Consider the following 21,263-nt stretch of genomic DNA (forward strand, 5'->3'; position numbering starts at 1 on the left):
GTACCTTGAGCGAATTTAGGTGTTCTCATTCCTTAACCCCCCAACCCCCCCCCGCCACACACACACACACATGCATGTTTTCTCTTTTAACTACTAAAGCTTAATTTTATCTACAAAGCTACGTTTACCGTACTATTAAAATGTTAATACAGCACAAGTTATCATTATAACATAATACATGTAGTAACTATCTGCACAGAGCCATATAACATGCATTTTTCACAAAATCATTTTGGTTCCCAGGGGCTGGTCCATGGTGTTGTAGGATTTGTTCTGGTGGCCGTTCATCTTTTCCCCATGTTTGGGCGCTCCCTCAAGCTGGGGCTGCATCAATTGACCATTTTTTTTCTTACTCCTTCATCATATACTTGAATTCCAACTGATTTCCCTGAACTTGTTCTAGCAAAACCCCCAGTGCTCTGATACACCCTGTACAGCACAGACAGTGACAGCAGATGTTGGAGTGGGCAGAGGGATGATCCCCCCCTTATTTTAGTGAAGTTTTCACAACATTCTCCATTTGCTGTTTCCCTTTGCAGCTTCAGCCATTTCTGTTGCAGAGTCAGAGATCCTCAGCATGGGCTCTGCCTTCAGCTGTGCAGATTCCATCTGTGCAAGCAGGCAGAGCTTGGGGTGAGGGGCAGAGGGAATCAGCCAATTCCTGCCCCAGGCAAGAAGAGCCAGGTACATTGTCCCCAGTTTGCCCCAGCAGTGTTAATTTGCATTTCTGAAGCTCCTCCTGGGTGCCTGGAATGCAGCTTCTCTTCCACAGCAGCCTTCAGCAGCCTCAGTTGTGCCCCCCCCCCACAATCTGCTGCTTTTTTTTTTTTCCTTCAAATCATCTATTTATTGTTTATGAGTTAAAGGGTCACCTTTAAATCTCATCTAGTTTTGAAAATTTTGAAAAACTCTAATCGCTTGGTTTTTAAAATTTTAAAAGTTTAATAGTAATAAAATGGTTATAAAAATAATAATACAATTAGAGTTAGGACAATTACAAGAAAAAAAGAGCAAAGAATTACGGATGTCCAGATGCTCTCGGACCCTAAGTCAAGAAAAGCTTGACTTGTGAACAAAGGAATCACCCTTAAACCAAGACACTTGTTGCATATTCATACATTCTTCATGGTTATGCATACATTCTGTTCTAAACAAGAAACTCTGTTGTATGTCAACTGTTTCCTTTAATCCCCTGGCCTCTTCAAGTCTGAGCAAGGCCTGAAGAAATTAGCTTCTCCTGATCAGAAGCCATAAATTCCTCTCCTTTGGAAGATTTAGGTGTTCTTCGAAGGGAGCATCTCATTCCTAAAAAGAAAACTCCCCCCACATACATAATCTCTATTTTAACATAATGTTGTAACCTAAAACTACACTTAACACAATACGTAAGGGAATTAATACAGCATAACTTTCTAACATGACACATATAATATTCATTGTAACATTTGCGAAAAGCCAAATGCTTTATAAAGAATATTTCCTGTCCTCTTGCATTCTTTGGACTCTGTTGGTAATCAAATAAAACATGGGATTAAACAAAGAAGAAATATCAAAAGACATGTAACACATAAAAGGAAGAATCCTAATTTCTTCCACCATCCCATTCTCAATACATTACCCCACCTGCTAGTTTTTAACGTTATTTTCCCATTTTTGGACTGATACCTGGGTCATAATTTTTTTCTGATATCCTTTGTTTTTTCCAGGATGACATCCTCATTGCCATCTATTTTCAACAATCTGTACACCCTATTCTTTAGCCAATAAGTAGCGTAAAGCCAACCTATTTTAATGCACTGCAGGTGATGTTTGGCTTTGCAGACTCCATATTAATTCCAATGCCTGAGCAGCTTTGTTTATTATCTTCTCTATAGCTGCTTGGAGTAATTTAATACGATTCAGGATATAATTTGGGGTTAACACAGAGCTAGACTGCTGTGCTTGTTTTACCTTTTTTTTTACTAACTGTCTCTTTACCGAATCTTGGACTATATTTCTAAGATCAAATGTAAAACAAATCCATCTCTCTCCTTTTGGGCATTCCATGCCCCAAGTATTACTACTTTTTCCTAAATTCTTTGTAATGTGATAATTTTCCCCCTTTTTCCTGAAGGTACTTAATTTGGATGGGTTATAACAGTGCCTGTTGACATGGGTGTGTGTAACAAAAAGGAACTTTGGTTTCTTTCCATGTGATACTTTCTGTAGCATTTGTGACACGATCTTGCTGCTATCTCAGAAGGGAAAAGACAACAAATGAGAGACAGAAACAGGAATGACAGAGGTCTGGCGTGGCTTATACCCCCACCTCCCCTGCCTGTGGGGTGCTGCCCACAGCAGGTACGTGTGATCTTCTTGCTGGTGAGTACAGTGCTCAACCCAGGCTTGCCCTCTGTTTCCCTTGTCACTCCTTTTTTACTCATTTCCAGGCAAATTGTTTTTGACACCTTTTAACTGTGGTTTTCCACCATTCCTCAGGTATCTCTCAGTCCACAGGCATTGATAATCCCCATCTACAAAAGCAATTTATTACTTCAGTTTTTGAGGTCTTTCTGTATAGGGGATTGATTCAGTACTCAATACTTCTTGCCACAAGAACATAGATTTTGTGAGCTACAATGCCAATTATTCTCATAATTTAAACATTCACTTATAACCCAGCTGCCATGTCCAATATGGGGATGAATCAAATAAAGTATACAGCATAGTATTAATGGTAATTTCCCTTCTTGCCTGTACAAGTCACAGGCTAAGGCCAGACTATCAGAACTCTTTGACTCAAACACTCCCGACCCTCCTGTTTGAAGTGGCAGTGTTCCTCTGCCAAGGAGGTGTCGGAGGCGTCTCAGGGCTTATTCAGGCAGGGCTTAGAACCAGTGATGCAAGCTTTGCCTTATTTCTCAGTTAGGTGTTATTCTTTGTACCTGCCTTGGATCATTTGGCTCTTCCCAAACCATTACCACCCAGTCCTGGTTGAAAGTCAATTTGGTGTCACCCCGTTTAGATGTGATAGTCCATTCCTCACGTTTCTTCACAAATTCTTTTATTTTGCTGGCATGAATTCACCCTCTTTTCCATGGTTGGGATTGCTGCTTTAGTAGTACCTGGAAAGGACTTCTTAATAACACAGTGTTAAAAGAAAAACAGTACTGCATTAACTTTCACCATTAGTTTTCTTCAAAACTTTCTGGGTTTAACTAAAAACTTTTTCTGTAGCTGCTTCTTCTTCTTGTATCCAGCTGTACTAATTGCTGCAGAGGCCAATTCTTCTTCTTGTGAGCTATAATTAGTTAAATTAAAAAAGACTAGCCCAAATTTAACACAAGATGTATCACATCTCTTGGTTTTTTGCTTTTTAGGCAACATCCAACTGTTTTAGTCTTACAGACCCATTCTTCAGAACAAAAGCCTCCTTTCCTTAACAACAAAACTCAGAAGGAAAAAAAAGAAGTCTTGTTTAAAAAGATAAAGCACATTGTGAGAGTTAGCTATCTCTGCTTTGATCTTATCTCTATTGGTGGTCCAGCTCTCCCTCTTTTTCACAGCTTTGCCTTTGACTGTACTTCCTCGCTCCCCTCCCCTTGTTGTCACTCTGTCTAGCAGGAATGGGGGAGAACTTTCAGATAGCGACGGTATGGGGACTTTGGGGCGTATTTCGCTCTCCCTCTTTCTCTTTCTCTCTCTTTCCCTTTCTCTCTCTTTCTCTTTTTCTCTCTTTTTCTCTCTTTTTCTCTCTTTTTCTCTCTTTTTCTCTCTTTTTCTCTCTTCTTCTCTCTTTTTCTCTCTTTTTCTCTCTTTTTCTCTCTTCTTCTCTCTTTTTCTCTCTTTTTCTCTCTTTTTCTCTCTTCTTCTCTCTTCTTCTCTCTTCTTCTCTCTTCTTCTCTCTTCTCTCTTTTTCTCTCCTTTTCTCTCTTTTTCTCTCTTTTTCTCTCTTTTTCTCTCTTTTTCTCTCTTTTTCTCTCTTTTTCTCTCTTTTTCTCTCTTTTTCTCTTTTTCTCTCTTTTTCTCTCTTCTTCTTCTCTCTTCTCTCTTCTTCTCTCTTCTTCTCTCTTCTCTCTTTCTTCTTCTCTCTTCTTCTCTCTTCTCCCTTTCTCTCTCTTTCGCTTTCTTTTTCTCTCTTCACATTTCAACATCCACATTCCAATATCAGTCCACTTTCTAACATTAGTCCTACATCCTGGAGAGGTGAGTCTGCCAATCACCTCTCCCTCCTTTTTCAACTTCCTTACAAATTTAATTACTTTTTGTTATGTGTGTTCTGCAGGCCTTTAATTCACGGCACCCTCCACCAAGGGCTACCAGCTACCCACAGCTGACACTGCTAAAACTAAAGACTTATTTTGCTGTCACAATTTTCCATTCACAAGCTTGAAAGGGTTGTAGGAACAAGGTAAACAAAAACTTACTTCTGAAGTGATCTTGCCTGCAATAAAAAATTTAAGGCAATGCTTGTTAGTGCAATATAATTTGCAAAGAAGCCAAGGTTTGATTTGGGAAGGGCATCTGAGGACACAGAGCATGAGTTTTGCAAATCTATAATTTGAAGAGGGAATAGACAAAATGTGGATACAGTGGGGGAGACAGCAAGTAAGGAATTTATCTCTGCAATACTCTCTTTTTGACTGCCAGGAGACACTCTCTGAGGTGGTTCTTACAGTACAAACAATAACTGGATGGGAAGAGGCACTCTTGAATTTAAGCTTTGGTGTCAAAATAGGAAACTGCCCCTGAGCACTGCAGTGCTGGAGCACCCTGCCTGCAAACTCACCAGAGGCAAGCCACTGCTGCCACGCTGCAGGGCTGCCTGCAGCACAGAGGGAACCATGGCCAAGCCCTCCCTGCAGGCCTGGGTAATCCACACAAGGAATCACAATTGCTTCATAGCTCTCTAACTCATTCAAGAAATAGGAAACTGTAGTAAACAGAGATCTCCCTCACCATCTTTTTCATATGTGTGTGTCACACACCCACTGTGATGCTGGAAGTAACAAATTGTTTACATTAGAAGATACTGAAACTTTTTCTTCATTTAGCTTTGTAGGTTCCCTTTTCTATATGTAGCAACCTCCCATTGTGGGAAAATATGAGCCCTGTTTTTTTACAAGTGTTTTGTATGCACAATTTTAATTTCTGTTCTAGATACACTGCAAGTAGCTAGCACTTCCAGAAAAACTAACAAACAAACAAAACAAAAAAACTAAGAAAGCAAAATACATTTGGGTACTTGAAAAAGGACTGGTTGGAAGGAAAAATGTTTCTCCTTGACCTACCAAGCAGCTGGTGTTACCTTTAGTTTAACTTTACACACTGAGAACACTTGATTGAACAGCCTGCATTGACTCAAATTAATAGCAGGTTTTGCTATGTCACAGCTGTAAACTAGTTTTTCAATCCTAGAGTACAGTAAGTTATGTATTTCAAGATAAAAATCACAATGCAAATTGGAAGAAATTTAGTACTGCATGAGGTGTGCACACAATTAATTTACCTCTAGAAGTCAGTTTATGACTTTCCTCTACTAGGATTGCAGTAGCTGCTATAGCTTGAATACACACTGGCCAGCCTTGATTTACTGGATCCCACATCTTTGATAAATAAGCCACGGGTCTCTTTACTCCTCCCCACTCTGGAAACAAAACCCTATGAGCTACCCCCTTTTCTTCATTTACATACAGATGAAAGGATTTTGCTAGTGCAGGTAAGCTTAAAGTTGATATTGGGGCTAGTTTTAACTTCATTTTTCTTAGTTTTTCATTATCCTTTTTGGTCCATTTTATATCATTTCCCTCTGTCAATTTTTTTATTCAAAAATTTTACTGCCTGTGTATATCCTTCAATCCACAATTTATAATATCCAAATAATCTGAGTAGCTTTCTGATTTCCCCCTTTGAAGGGGGAGGGGGAAGGGATAGAATCCCTGTGTTTCATTCTGGGTTGAGCTTTCAACTACCCTTCCTAATCAAGTGTCAAAGATATTTTACCTCTGATTCTACAAATTGCAGCTTCCCTTTTGATACCCTTAATCCTTTTTCCCCAAGAAAATTCAAAAGCTTTATAGTAGCCTCTCCAGCTTCAGCTTCCCCAGAAAGTAAAAGATTATCCACATATTGGATAATTTGTATTTCAGGGGGAGTGGGGAAAGTTTGTAGTATTGTTTCTAAAGCTTGTCCAGATAAGTTCGGGGATTCTGTAAACCCCTGTGGTGGTTTTGTCCATCTTAATTGCTGTTTTCTCCAGTTAGTGGGTCCTTCCATTCAAAAGCAAAGATAACTTGCTCTCCTGGGCTAATGGGCAAGCCCAAAAGGCATCTTTAAGGTCCACTGCACTAAACCACTGATGCTGGGGAGGAACTTTACTGAAAAGAGTATAAGGATTTGGTACCACTGGATAGCGGGTCTGAGTTCTTTTGTTAACCTCCCTTAAGGCTTGTACCAGTCTATAGCTCCCATCAGGCTTCTTTACTGGGAGTATTGGGGTATTATGGGGAGACATACAAGGTTCTAATGTCCCATCCTTTATTAGTCGTTCTATTACTGGCTTTAAACATTCCTGTCCTTCTAAAGATACAGGATAGTGCCATACATGTATGGGACATTTTTTTTTTCCTCAGTTGTAATCTTTATAGGGTCAATATTTAATCTTCCCCTATTTCCCTCCCAGCCCAAACTTCCTTGTTAATTCTTCTTCCATCCTCCTGGCCTAGTTTTAAAAGTCTAGCTGTCATCTTCCCATCTTCTGGAACAACCCCTATTCCTAATTTCACCTGTAAATCTTGTCCCAATAAATTGCTACCTGCCCCTGGGACCAAGAAAACATCCCTCATCCAAAATTTAGTTTCTCCCTCTATTACCACATTTTTAATAACGGGTACTGTGAAACTCTCTCCTTTTGCTCCTGTTACTTTTACAGTATCTTTGCTTACACTATAACCTTTTGGAATATTTAACATAAAGGTTCTTTCTGCCCCTGTGTCTACCACAAATTCCAATTCTTCTTCTTGGGGTCCCACTCTTGAAATTATCTCAGCATTCCCCACCTGGACCCCACCTGCGCCCCCCCTCGGCCCCATGGCCCCGCGAGGGGAATTTGGGGAGGTGGGAGTGGGGCAGCGCCAAGGCCGGGCCCCCCCGCGCTGTCCTGGCGGGAGCGGCTGCAGTGGGGACCGAGTGCGGGCGGGAGCGGCCGAGAGCCCAGCGCTGCCCCAGCCCGACCTGCCCCAGCTCCATCCCTGCCCCTGCGCTGGGATGCTGTGGGGCTGGGGGGAAGAGGGAGCCGGCAGTGGGTGCTGGGGCTGGGGGCAGGAGGAGAAGGGAAGGAGAAGCAGGCTTGAGGAACAGAATGGTCAAAAGATGAAGGTGGCAGGAGAGGGTGGGATTGTGCAGGAGAAGGAGGAATGGCAGGAGGAAGAGGAGTGTGAGGAAGAGTAGAGACACAGGAGGAGGAGGAGGAGCAGAAAGAGGAAGCAGCAGAAGGTTCCACCCCTCCCTGTGTCTGCAGCCTCCCCCCAGCCCCAGGAGCGCTGCTCCCCCCACATGCAGCAGGTGACTGTGGAGGGGGATCCACGACTTTTAACAGGGTGAATCTTGGTGTTTCTGAGCTTTCTTGGGCTAAATGTTGGTGCTTTGGTTTTATGTAGCAGCTGAATCTTTATCTTTTGGCAGAGGTTTTTGCTGAGTGGTGATGTTTGCGGATTTTTTTATTTGTGTCTTGAAGTTTGTGGGATTTTTGGGCTGAATCTTGGTGTTTTGGAGGTTCTTACAGACACAAGATTCCCAATGATTTCCTGAGATGAACTTGGGCAAGGCGGAACCTCCAGTCCAAGGAGCTTTTCTCTTGCTTTTCCCTCAAACCAGGATTTGTCATTGCCAGGGCGTGGCTGGATGGAGGAGGAGGAAAAGCCCCGGAGATGCTGCAGGAGGAGGAGCTGCAAACGCAGCCCAGGGAGCTGTGGGGAGGAAAGAGCCCCTCTGAGCCAGGAAGGCGGGTGGAGATCCAGGCGGAGCTCAGAGCTGGTGGAGAAGCCTCATGGCAGGGAGAAGCCCCACAAGTGCTTGGAATGTGGGAAGGGTTTCAGCTGGAGATCCAGCCTGATCGAGCACCAGAGGATCCACACTGGGGAGAGGCCCTATGAGTGTGGGGAGTGTGGGAAGAGGTTTCAGAGAAGCTCCCATCTCCTCAGACACGAGCGGAGTCACACAGAGGAGAGGCCCTTCCTCTGCCCCGACTGCGGGAAGGGCTTCAAGCACAACTCCCACCTCATCAGGCACCGGCACATCCACACCGGGGAGAGGCCCTACGAGTGTGGGAAGTGTGGGAAGAGCTTCAAAGACAGGTCTGGCCTGATTGAGCACCAGGTGATCCACAGTAGGGAACAGTCCTATGAGTGCTTGGAATGTGGGAAGAGCTTTGGGGGTATCTCACACCTGAGAATACACCAGCGCATCCACACTGGGGAGAGGCCCTACGAGTGTCCCCAGTGTGGGAAGAGGTTTCATACCAGCTCCAATCTCCTCCTTCATGAGCGGATTCACACAGAGGAGAGGCCCTACCGCTGCCCCGACTGCGGGAAAGGCTTCAAGCACAACTCCAATCTCACTGTGCACCGGCGCATCCACACTGGGGAGAGGCCCTACGAGTGTGGGAAGTGTGGGAAGAGCTTCAAAGACATGTCTGGCCTGATCCAGCACCAGGTGATCCACACTGGGGAACGGCCCTACGAGTGCTTGGAATGTGGGAAGAGCTTTGGGTGGATCTCACACCTGAGAACACACCAACGCATCCACACTGGGGAGAGGCCCTACGAGTGTCCCCAGTGTGGGAAGAGGTTTCGGACCAGCTCCGATGTCCTCAAGCATGAACGGATTCACACAGAGGAGAGGCCCTACCGCTGCCCCGACTGTGGGAAGGGCTTCAAGCACAACTCCAGTCTCACTGTGCACCGGTGCATCCACACCGGGGAGAGGCCCTACGAGTGTGGGAAGTGTGGGAAGAGCTTCTCCATGAGCTCAAACTTGACCAAACACCAACGGAGGCACCACTAAGGGAAGCCCTGTGAGTGCCCCGAGTGAGGGAAGAGCTTGGAGTGAGGGGAGAGCTTGCAGTGAGGGAAGAGCTTGGAGTGAGAGAAGAGCTTGGAGTGAGGGGAGAGCTTGGTGCGCTGCTGCAGCTCCATCCCCCATGGGAGGATCAGGGCTGGATGATCCCCAGTGACCCCCGTTGGGCAGAGCCCTGCTGATCCATGGTCCTGGTGATCCCTGTTGGGTGTGGGGAAGGTTTTGGCTTCTTCTCCTTGTGCTGCTGTGATTTGGGTGGGTTCCCATGGATGGGGGATGGGAGGTGAGTGGGGGGTCCTGGCGCACTGCGGGGGGCTCATGGCTTGGGGGGTCCCAGCACTTTGGGGGGGTCGGTGAAGGGGGGAAACAGTGAATGGAGGGGGTCCCAGTAAATTGGGGGGGCCCTGATGATAACAGGGGCTCCTGGGAGATAACGGCGAGCGGGGGGGGAAGGACCAAACCCTAAGGGACTCCCCTGGTGCTGCTGAACCCCCCCGTGCCTCCCCGGCGCTTGGGGTCCGCCCCAGTCCCAGCACTGTTCCTGGGGGTCCTGCAGCTCTGGGGGATCAAAGGGGAGGGAATGGAACCTCCGTCATGGGTGGGGGACACAAAGGGGGGTCCGGGCCCAGTGCTTCAGGGGGTCGGTGCACGAGCGGGGCCCGGTCCCTGCCCCAGTGCACGGGGGTGGTGCTGCCCAGGGGGTCCCGGTGCCCGGGGGGTTCCCAGGGTTCAAGGGGGGTCCGGTCCTTATTCCGGTGCTTGGTGAGGGGGGGGCTGTGCCTGGGGGGCTCCCACTGCTCGGTAATTGGGGGGTGTCAGAATCCAGGACATCCCTCTGGCTGCCTGGATGGCTCAAGACGCTGGCAGGGGGCTTGGAAACCTTGACATGGTGTCAAGAACACCGGTGGCTTTGGTTTTAGCCCCTGGAGAAAATTGCCAACTTTGTATGAGGAATTACAAGGCACAAGGGTTTGAGTAGCGTGGTAGGTGAATTAACACAGGGTGGAAAAGTAGAATTGCAACATTTTAAAATATGGGGTTCAAGGGGACAAGGTGGAGGGATTTGGGTGTGTCCTGACCTTCTTCTTCTTGCCCTCCATGTCTTGCTGTGATGGTGACACTTTTCTATTGGTTGAAGGTAGAGACACACTGTCCAACATAAATGATAGATGTTGGCACGTTATTGTAAACACAGTAGAGGTAGTTTTTAGTGTAAAAGGCACATAGCGCCCTGAGGGCAGGGAGACTGCCACAGACCGAGCTGCCAGACAGAGCTCAGCAGAGGGGACAAAGCGTGTTAGAGACAAGGGAAAATAAACGGCCCTGAGAAGCAAAGCTCCGCATCTCGACTCCTTCTCTGCCCACGCGGGCTGGGAGAAAAGGACTTTTCAGAATCTCGGGGTCATCTCGACCACCAGAAAACCAAAGGGGGGGGTCTCCACTTGTCCCAGTGCCCGGTGAAGGGGGGTCAGTGCTAGAGGTGCATCTGGGGCACTGAAGGGGGTGCGGGTGCGGTTTTTGGGGGGTCCTGGCACCCCCCTGGGCAGGGTCAGTACTCAGCAGCGCAGGCTGCCTGGGGACCCCCCCCGGCCCCCAAATCCCAGCCGGGTCTCCTGCAAGGCACTGAGGGGAGGCTCGTTCACCCCCCTGCCCCCACCAGCGTCGCCACACGCCTTCCCAAAGTGTCCCCAAGTGCTCCCAAAGTGCCCTCAGGATGTCCCCGAGTCTCTGCAGAGGTGACACCGGCCTGATGACAGCCCAGTGGTGATGTTGCTCTGTGCACAGCAGCCTCGGGATGTCCTCCATGGCTCTTTGGCCCTGCTCAGCCACCACGCGGCCACCGTGGCCAGGAGAGGGACAGAAGAAGAGGGTGTTGATGTCCCAAAGTGTCCCCAGCAGGTGACGTGTGGCCAGGCGGGCACTGGCCTCCCACAGCTGCTCAGCCTCGGCCACTGTGGCCACCAAGGCCGCACGGAAATCGGGGGACACCTCTGTTGTCCCCTCCAGGGCAGCTTCGATGTCCCCGAGCCGGCGCTGCAGCTCCCGGGGGAACGCGGTGGCTTCGTCACACGCGGCCACCAAGTCCCCCAGCAGCCCCAGGTGCAGCTCCAGCCACTGTCCCCTCCTGGTGGCCGCATCCCTGCAGGCGTCACGGAGCTTGGTGGCCCCCTTGGCCAGCCGGGCCCAGCTGTCCATGAGCCTGTCCAGCACACGCCTGGCGCTGGCCAGGGCTCTCACACAGGCCCAGGTGGTCCCTGGGGTGTCCCCGAGGTGGGCCAGGGTCCAGCCCAGGGAGGGGACACGGTAGTGGCGCAGGGCGTCCTGGAGGTGAAAGATCAAGGTCCCCACAGCCACCTGCAGGAACTCTGGGGACACAGCCAGCAGCACATCCCTGTGCGGCCTGGCCACGGTGGCCGTCAGTTCTCTCAGGGTGGCCACCAGCTCGCCCAGTGTGGCCACCACAGCCACCATCACCTCCAGCAGCTGGTGGGGGGACAGCTGGGGAGGGGACAGGGGAGGTGTCAGGGGCCTGGTGGCACTTGTGGCCTCCTACAGTGGCCCCTGTGCCCTCCCAGGGTTCCATTGTCCCCTCCCTGGAGGGCTCTGCTGTCCCCTCTGTCCCTTTGCCACCCCTTCATCCCCCACTGTCCCCTCCTGCCACCCTCGGTCCCCTCCACCCCTCTGGCCCTCCTGTGTCCCCCCAGTCCCCTCCCGCCCCCACGCCGGGATTGTCGCACCTCGTGGGGCTCCATGGCTGCTGGGGACACTCCGGGGAGGGGACACGGCCGGGGACACTTGGGGACACGCGGGAACATGGCCGGGGAGGGGAAACAGGAAGAGGTGACATCATCGCCCCGGCCCTGCCCCACCTTTGGCCGCTTTTGGGGGGTCCTGAGGAGATTTTGGGGAGGTCCTAGGTGAGCTTTAGGGGGTCCCAGGTGAGGTTTGGGGGGGTCCCAGATGAGAATTCCCAATGATTTGTGGTTTCCCAGCTGCCCAGGTGAGGTCTGGGGGTCCCAGGAGAAGTTTGGGGGTCTCAGGTGAGACTTTGGGAGGTTCCAGGTGAGGTTTGGGGGTCTCAGGTGAGGTTTGCAGGGTCCTGAGGAGATTTTGGAGGGGTGCAGGTGAGCTTTAGGACGTCCCAGGTGAGAATTCCCAAAGATTTGGGGGTTCCCAGCTGAAAACAGCTCTGGGGGACCGAGGGGGGAGGGGCTGGGGAGGTTTCGGGGTGTGTCCCATGGGTGGGGGAGAGGCAGTGAGGGAAGGTACGGAGGAATTTGGGGGGGTGGGTGGGGGCAGGACGAACCCCCAGACACGGACCCCGCCCCCTTTGGCCCCGCCCCGTGTTTTAGCCCCGCCCCTCGCTGCTGGACACGCCCACCGAGCGCCCCGCCCCCTCAGGCCCCGCCCCTCCCCATTCCCAGCTCCGCGTTCTGGCCCCGCCCCTCCTGAGGCCCCGCCCCAATCAGCCTTGGCCCCGCCCCTGAGTAGATAGTTTTATCAATGGAAACCAAGAATCGCCACAAATCGACCCAAAAATTCAAACGCAGGGCAGTGGGGGAGCAGGACCACACCTGTGATGTCACGAGGGAGAGGCCAGGTGGGATTTTAGGGGTTTCCAGGTGGGCTTTGGGGGCGTCCAAATGAGTTTGGGGGGTCCCTGGTGTTCCTGGGTGGGTCCAAATGGGTTTTCAGGGAGTCCCAGGTGGATTTAGGGGGGATCCAGATGAGTTTTAGCAGGGTCCTAGTGAGTTCCAGGGGTCCCAGTGAGTTTGGGGGGCAGGTCCAGCTGTCCCTGGGTGGGTCCATGTGATCCTGGGTGGGTCCAGATGGCTTTTGGGTGGCTCCTGGTGGGTTTTGGGTATATCCAGGTGGGTTTTGGGTGGGCCCAGGTGGTTTCTGAGGAGATCCAAGTATCGTGAGGGAGGTTCAGATGTCCCAGGGGTGATCCAGGTGTCCCTGAGGCATTTCCAGGTGGTTTTGGGGGAGTCCCAGGTGTTATCTGGGGGGATCCAGGTGTGCCTGGGGGTTCCTGCTGTGTTCAGGAGGCATCCAGGTGTTCCTGGGAGGGGTCTCAGGTATCCCGGGGGCAGTTCCAGGTGTTCCTCCATGGCTCCAGGTGTTTTTTGGAGGGATCCCGGTGTCCTGGGATGATCCAGGTGTGTCTGAGTGGGGTGCAGATGCCCAGTTGTGTTGGGAACTGGTGATCCAGGTATGCAGGTGCGGTGGTGTGTTTTTCTTTCATTTGATATTTGTTTAATATCTGTTTCCCCCCCCCAACCCCCCTTTCCCTGCCCCTTTCCCTAGAACCTTCCCTGTCATTCATTCTAGCCCCCTCCTCAGCTTCCAGATGTTAGTTCTGCCCTAAACTCCTCCCCTGCTATTCCCTCATTGGTTACTGTTCCTACACCCGTCCTCCTGAGTTCTGTATAAAACCTTTGCCCCCCCGCCCGCCGGGGTCTTGGGGCTCATGGAATAAAACCATCTCGTTCCCCCCCAAGTCCCGTGTCGCCTTCGTCTGTCCCTGCGCGCCACGAACTGAAACTGCAGAGCTTGCGGGGGAAAGCGGCCGCCCGTTCTCTTCCCTCACCGCCCAGCACGGCTCGGAGTGCCGCGGCGAGGAGCGCATGCCGCGCCACAACATCTGGTAGCGAGAGGATGGTTCCCTCCTTCGTCTTGTAAAAAAAACGGGCAAATTTGTGGGGGCGCCCGCCTCACAGAAGAAGAAGGAGGGAAGAGGAACATCTACGGCCGTAAAAGCTCTGCCTGATGCTAAGAGGAGCTGAGCGCCGAGCGAAAAACTGACGCTCCGGGACCCTCTTTGTTCTCGCCATCTTCCCGCCCGGGAGCAGCCGCGCTGCACGGGCAGCCGGGCTGCAGAGCTTTTTGGCGGGCAGACTTACCCGAGGACAGAGAGAGCGGTTTTGGCAGCGGCTCGGGGGAGCCTGAAGAAAGGCTGACCGAGAAGAGGTTCGTTCCTCGGTCAGCATCTGCAGCGAGACCACCGGAGGCTGATAGTGGCCGAAACCAAGGCTTCGGGGACGAGTCTTGGTTTAACGGGAACACCCAGGCTTCCGGAAGGGCCAAAACCGGGAAGGAACATCCCCAGTTTTTAGCGCGACTTTTCCATCGAGTCGAGGAGAAGATTCAAGCCATCTCCGGCCGAGCCTGCAAGGTAAGGTAGGCTACACGGGGTGGGGGTCGCCCCGACGGGCGGCTGGGTCTGCCACTTTTTTTTTCTCGCGTTTTAACCCCCGTCTGCGCCCAGACTGGGGCTGTAGCCGTGCATGTCCCTGGCAAGCGGGTGGGTTTTCTTTTTCTGGGGGAAGCTAGCACTGAGTGCTATCCTTCGCCTAGTCTTCTGTGGGGACCTAGATTAGATCGCTTTTTCTTCTCCTCAAAAAAGTTGTCTTCTCTATCCTCCCCTCCCCATTCTGGGCTGGACGGAGGGGGTAGAAAAGACACCAGTAGGGAACAGCTAAGAGGGCGACACGTTAGCTATAGGAGAGTTGTTAAAAGGGGCCCTTTACACCCACGCATTGCGCCGACATCCAGCTGCGTCGGGCGGCCCCCCCCCCCTCCTATAATTTTCCCCTTTTTGCTTCTGTGAAGCTCCCTATATCCCCATCCCCTCGGACTTTCCTAAAACCCTTTCCTATCCTCCCTTGGGGATTGCTGTGGCCGAGCCGCCCCAAGTGCCCTGCCGGACACTGCTCAGGCCAAGTGCAGTGTGCCCGGCACCCCCTCCCAAGATGGCGCTGGCCACGCCGCTCGGGACCCATTTTCCCGCCTTGACCCTTCTTTTCCGCCCCTGGTTTCCCGCCAGTCCCATCTCTCTCCCAATAGCCCTGCACCATCCCTGCACGAGGCTAGTCCCTATTGTGGGGAGGCGGGGTTGGATATTCCCCCATCCTTCTTCGGGCTCGTCCTCTGGGGGGAAGGTCGGGAGGGATCTTCTCCCGAGGAAATGGAGCCGAAACCCGGGACTGGGGATCCGTCATTTTGTCTTCCCCCTAAAATGGCGGCGCCCCGGTCCACCCCTTACCGATACCCCCTGTTAATCATGGCAATCACTAATTAAGTGATTGTCTGATTCCCCTATCCTATTCCTTAATGTACCCTACCCAATACTCCTTTTTATTTAACTACGAATTCCTCTTTTTGCTTTTGATTATTTTTGAATAATCTGTTTGTTGAGTTATATTTTATAGAAAAAAAAAATCATCCCAGTTAATTAATACTCAAGATATTAGGCCCACCTCTCAAACGGACATTCAAATTGAACAAACCACATCGCTATCTGCTGACTCTGCTTTAAGACAAGCGCCGTTATCCGCTAACTCTGCTTTAAAAATTTAAGAAGCTGAACATCACAAGCGCCGCGACGAAGCAAATTCTAAATCAGATGAAGTCACAAATCCTGCTGTACTTTGTACCCTTAATTTGGACTTTCATTTAAGTCAATTTTATATATTCCAGATGAAGTTTTTATATATTTCATATGTTGTAATCACAATTAGTTTATCATTTTTTAATGTCTTTCAATTTATGTTTTTTTAATAATATGTAATGTTACAATTTGATTTTATATTAAGTTGTTTTGTTGTAATTATAATTAATTCAGTCTTTTCTAATATTTTTTGACTTAAAGGCTGTGTTTAACCATTATTACTACAGGAATCACTCAGCTACTATATCGCTTCAGGCTTGCTGCATTGCTGCGAAATTTAAAAATTTATTAGTTATATTTAGTTGATCTTTTATTATATTTAATTCCAATAATTCCATTTAATTATTTTATTCAAATTAGATAGTTGCAATTTTAATCATTCTAATTAAATTTTAAAATTTAATTTCTGTCAATTATTTCAATTCTATTTCAATTATTTCAATTATTTACATTATTTTAAATTGTTACCCAGAGCAGCAAAACAGCAAGTTTTGTGCAGTCTTGTGTCTAATTTAGGCTGTTACTACTCTTCCTGCCCTATAAATGCAATAATGTGTCTTTCATGTCCTTTAAGTAATTTACAATGTTATCATATGATTTTATATTATTTGCATGTTTTATTAATTTACTTAAACCACAAAATTCTCCTTCTTTTTGTAAAGAAAAAGAGGGAGATGCGGTGGTGTGTTTTTCTTTCATTTGATATTTGTTTAATATCTGTTTCCCCCCCCCAATCCTCCCTTTCCCTGCCCCTTTCCCTAGAACCTTCCCTGTCATTCATTCTAGCCCCCTCCTCAGCTTCCAGATGTTAGTTCTGCCCTAAACTCCTCCCCTGCTATTCCCTCATTGGTTACTGTTCCTACACCCGTCCTCCTGAGTTCTGTATAAAACCTTTGCCCCCCCGCCCGCCGGGGTCTTGGGGCTCATGGAATAAAACCATCTCGTTCCCCCCCAAGTCCCGTGTCGCCTTCGTCTGTCCCTGCGCGCCACGAACTGAAACTGCAGAGCTTGCGGGGGAAAGCGGCCGCCCGTTCTCTTCCCTCACCGCCCAGCACGGCTCGGAGTGCCGCGGCGAGGAGCGCATGCCGCGCCACAACATGCAGGAACCCCAGCATCTGGGTGGGCTGGGACTCAGGTATGAGGGATCCAGGTGGGAGGAAACAGGTGTGAGGGTTCCAGGTGCCCAGGTGTGGGTGGGACCTGGTTATCCAGGTGTGATGTCACCTGGTTATGACATCACCCACCTACCCAGGTGTGACATCACCAGCTCACCTGGCCATGACATCACCTGTCCACACACCCCTCCTGCCCAGCTGTGACATCATCCAGGTGTGTGACCTCCAGGCTCACCTTGGCGTGACATCCCGTCATGCCCAGCTGTCCCCTCCCCTGTCACCTCTCCAGCCCACCAGGTGAGATGTCACCAACTCTACCAGGTGTGATGTCACTCCACCAGGTGTGATGTTACCAACTCCACCAGGTGTGATGTCACCAATACCACCAGGTGTGATTTCACCTCACCAGCTGTGATGTTCCCCCCCACTCCCCAGGTGTCTCATCCCCCAGCTCTGATAATGTCACACATGTGACATCACCGTGTCCCTGCACAGGTGGCTCTGTGTCCCTGCACCCACCCAGGTGTGACATCACCCGTGCCGAGGTATGACATCTGTCCTCAGGTGTAACATTACCTGTGCCCAGGTGTCACTCAGGTGTTACTCAGGTGTTACTCAGGTGTGATGTACCTGTGTCCAAGTGTGCCAGGTGTCACTCAGGTGTGCCAGGTGTCACTCAGGTGTCACTCAGATGTGCCAGGTGTCACTCAGGTATCACTCAGGTGTCAGGTGTGCCAGGCGTCGCTCAGGTGTCACTCAGGTGTCACCCAGGTGTCACTGAGGTGTGTCATGTGTCACCCAGGTGTCACTCAGGTGTCACTCAGGTGTGTCAGGTGTCGCTCAGGTGTCACCCAGGTGTCACTCAGGTGTCACTCAGGTGTGCCAGGTATCGCTCAGGTGTCACCCAGGTGTCACTCAGGTGTGCCAGCTGTCCCCGCACAGGTGTCCCGGTGCCTGACGAAGCCGTCCCTCCCCAGGAAGGTGCGCTCGCAGGTGCTGCGGGTGCAGGGCCGCAGCCCGGGGTGGGTTCCATGTCTCGGCAGCGCTGTTTCATCCCGAAGCGCTCGCGGCGCTGCGCGCAGGTGAAGGCCGCGGGCCCAGGTGCGGGTTCAGGCGCCGCTTGCGCTGCGCTGCGAGAACGCCTTCCCGCAGTGGCACAAAACACCTCGGCCGAGCCGCACCAGCTCACCTGGGCGGCAGGTGAGGGCTGCGAGGGCCGGGACCCGCCCCCGCCGTGCGGGGCGCGCTGCGGGCGGCTCCGGGATTCGCCATCCGGGCAGGTGACTTTATTGCCGAGCAGGGGCAGAGGCCGTGGGGCATTTGCCGTGCGCTCTCTGCCGTGGCTGTAGCCCGCAGCCTCCTTTTTATCCTCATTTTCCCGGCCGCATCTCCCTCTGCCTTTGCCCACCGGCTGAGTTCCTTGGAAGGTTCCGACTTCCTGATGCACCTGCTGCCTGTCCTCGTTAATGTGCACCCTCCTTTTGTGTAACAGCCGATATTCATGGCTCTGTTAAGTCTTTGTTCTCCTCGAAGTTCGGGAATGTAGCGGGACTGTGAGCAGCTCTCTGGGTCAATTTGAAACATTTATTGGAACTGATGGTTTCTCCCCTTATCTATAAGTGCCCGGCCTTATCTCCAGGCAGATTCACTCCTTGACTCTGTTTTGTCCTTCCCAGGCCCTCTTTGGTTTTGGGATTATTCTCGGTGCCCTCATTCCCTGTCCTTTTGTAGCCGTTTGTGGATCAGGAGGCCTGGCTGCCACCTGCATGCCCTGGCTCAGCTGCTGGATGAGCTGCACTGCCAAGGTGTGGAGCATGGTAAAAAGATGAGAGTTGCTGCAGCACAGAAGAAGGGAAGCAACATTTGTTTAACCCCTGGTGTGCCAGTGCACCACAAATTCGCATCCCATTCCCATCCTTTCCACATGTGGGCCAGAACATGAGCTGCTTTCTTATTTCCTTTCTCATCTTTTTCACCAGTTTTCCTTGGTTATCTCTTTGCCAACAGCAGTTTGAGTCACTTAGTTTTCCATAAACTCCTCCTTTTTCTGCTCACAGATAATCTGATCCCATCCCCTGGTGAAATGTTGTGTTCCTCATTTCAGTGGCCTGGTCAGCAGGAAGGTCAGGAGTTGGAGTTGTCTGGTTGGTTCTTATTTGGAGGACAGCTTGTAATCAAATTATGCCATTGAAATGATAAATGGGTTCTCTGGCTCCTGATATGAGTTTCATAGGGTTCCCAGGGGCTGGTCTGTGGTGTTGTAGAATTTATTCTGGTAGCCGTTTGTGTTTTTTCCATTTTTGGCACTCCCTCGGGAGCTAGGGCTGCATCAATTGACTGATTTTCTCTAATGTAAACATCAAATACTTGTATTCTAACTGATTTTTCTGAACTTGTGGTAGCAAAAACCCCATTGCTCTAATCCACCCTATAAAACATAGACAGTGTCAGCATATGTTGGAGTGGGCAGAGGGATGATCCCCCCCTTATTTTAGTGAAGTTTTCCCAACATTCTCCATTTGCTGTTTCCCTTTGCAGCTTCAGCCATTTCTGTTGCAGAGTCAGAGATCCTCAGCACGGGCTCTGCCTTCAGCTGTGCAAATTCCATCTGTGGGAGATGGCAGAGTTTGGGGTGAGGGGGCAGAGGGAATCAGCCCAATTCCAACCCCAGGCAAGAAACCCAAACACATTGTCCATGCTTTACCCCAGCACTGTTAATTTGCATTTCTTAAGCTCCTCTCCAGGCTGCTGGAAGGAAAATTCTCTTCCAGGTCAGCCATTGGATGACTCATATGCGGCCACCCCAGAATATGCTGCTTTTATTTTTTCTTTTTAAAGCATATTTTTAAACACACTATTAACTGTTAATGAGTTTAAGTATCACCTTTGTGATAAATGAATGCTCCAATTTATTAATTAACGAAAATTTATTAAATGATCAAAGTATAAATTTAGAGAAAAAAAAAAAAAGAGCCACAATCCATTCAAAAAGGGTCAGTGCAGAGCCTGGGTACCGGTGCTGGGCGAGACACAGATCTGATCGCTACAGCAGAGGGTCCCCTCTGTTTCACACCGATTGTCCTGCCCGAGGCAGAGTCCCTTTCCTTCCTTTCAGGACTGCACATATTCCTGTGGAGTTCTTTCTCTGCAAGGAGCTGAACAAAACCATGGCTGGGGAGTGATAAACATCCAGGGAACAAAACCATGTCCAGGGAGTGATAAACATCCAGGATGTGTTCCCAGAATCCAGGAATCCAGGAATCCAGTATTGAGATGTATCTCACAGATGGCTCCAGCTATCTCAGTCTTAGATGTTTATCAGGTATTCATCATCCTGGTGGATCACCTTGGGGAACACCCATCTTTGGGCTGGCCACATTCATTCATTTGTAAATGAAGATCTCCTTCCTCTTGTCCAGGTGGTTTCAACACTGTGATGCAATCCCCGACACTGACTTGTGTGCTTAAAAATCTTTTTATAAGGGTATTTCTTACCAATACATACATAAAATATATATGGCAATTTTTATCGGCATGAATTATCCCATATACAGAAAACAATCCTTCCCCTTCTACATAAACATAGTAATTCCTGCTTTCTAAACTTTCTACATAATTATGTGTGACTTTACTTCTACCCTATACTACTATCCCATTTCCTAGTTCTTTATAAGAAGGAAATAAACCTCTTAGTTCCCTCAAGGCTTATTATCCCACTCTTGTCTTGGAATTCCCTGGTACAATTTGTAGACATCCCCTTCTCCCTGTATCTGCTCTTTGAATCTGGCCAAAGCATCTGCTGCCCTACCGTGTAGATTTTCCTCCCCCAATTTCATTATTTTTGATACCTGATTTGTTTTTCCCATAACACATTCTGGGTCTGTGGGCATGGCAGCCACCTGCATACCCTGCACTACTGAGTGTATCAACCTGATAAAGCATGGTATCAGGCAGGGTAGGAATATGATCCCAGCTATTGAACACAATATTAAAAAATATTACCTTTTTCCACCATGCTCCATCAAACAGATGATCCCACCAGGATGCTTGGAGTACGGAGTTCCATTTTTGTACTGGGACATGTGCTACCCTTTTAATTTCTGTCACAGGCCTCTGATGGTTTCTCCATAGTCATCAATCTCTATAGAGCATTATGATTCATTAAACTTTCCACAGACCCCTACTCCCTCTGCTAGTAAATAGTCCAGGGCTATTCTGTTTTGATACACAAAGGCCCTCATTTGGGAGTGTTGTTTAGACAACAGCTCAAGGGCATTTGAGGTGTGGTTAGAGACCATGTCTACCACTGCCCAAAGTCTTATTAGTTGGTTTAACAGATAAATTGGGGTCCTATACCCCCAGCTTTCATCCTGGGCCCATGTTGCAGGAGCATAATCCTCTATTATTCTTTCTGCTGGCCACTTCTCGCCCCAGGTCTGACCCCCACCAAAGATAGGGAATTTCTTTTTCAAATCCCTTCTTCTTCTGCTCAAAGTTTCGTATAAGGGGGCCCCTAGTGAGCTGTGTTCTGATTGAGGTAGGGTAAAGAAAACGTGTCTGATCAATTGAATAGTGCATGATCCTCTCCACCACTGAGGTAGTTTGCTGTATGCTTTCTTCCCACAAATCCAATATAAACCATT

At 49.6% G+C, this 21,263-nt stretch overlaps 1 protein-coding gene across 1 annotated transcript in view; it reads right to left on the minus strand.

The window, feature by feature from the left end:
* The window catches only part of LOC144248803 (uncharacterized), a 538,816-nt gene that overhangs the window by 389,889 nt on the left and 127,664 nt on the right, over positions 1-21,263 (minus strand). Inside the window, 1 exon segment of the mRNA XM_077790790.1 lies at positions 9,884-9,905. Coding sequence (XP_077646916.1) covers positions 9,884-9,905 — 22 coding nt within the window.

This window comes from Lonchura striata, unplaced genomic scaffold, assembly GCF_046129695.1.
Source record: "Lonchura striata isolate bLonStr1 unplaced genomic scaffold, bLonStr1.mat Scaffold_91, whole genome shotgun sequence".
Classification (NCBI taxonomy): Eukaryota; Metazoa; Chordata; class Aves; order Passeriformes; family Estrildidae; genus Lonchura; species Lonchura striata.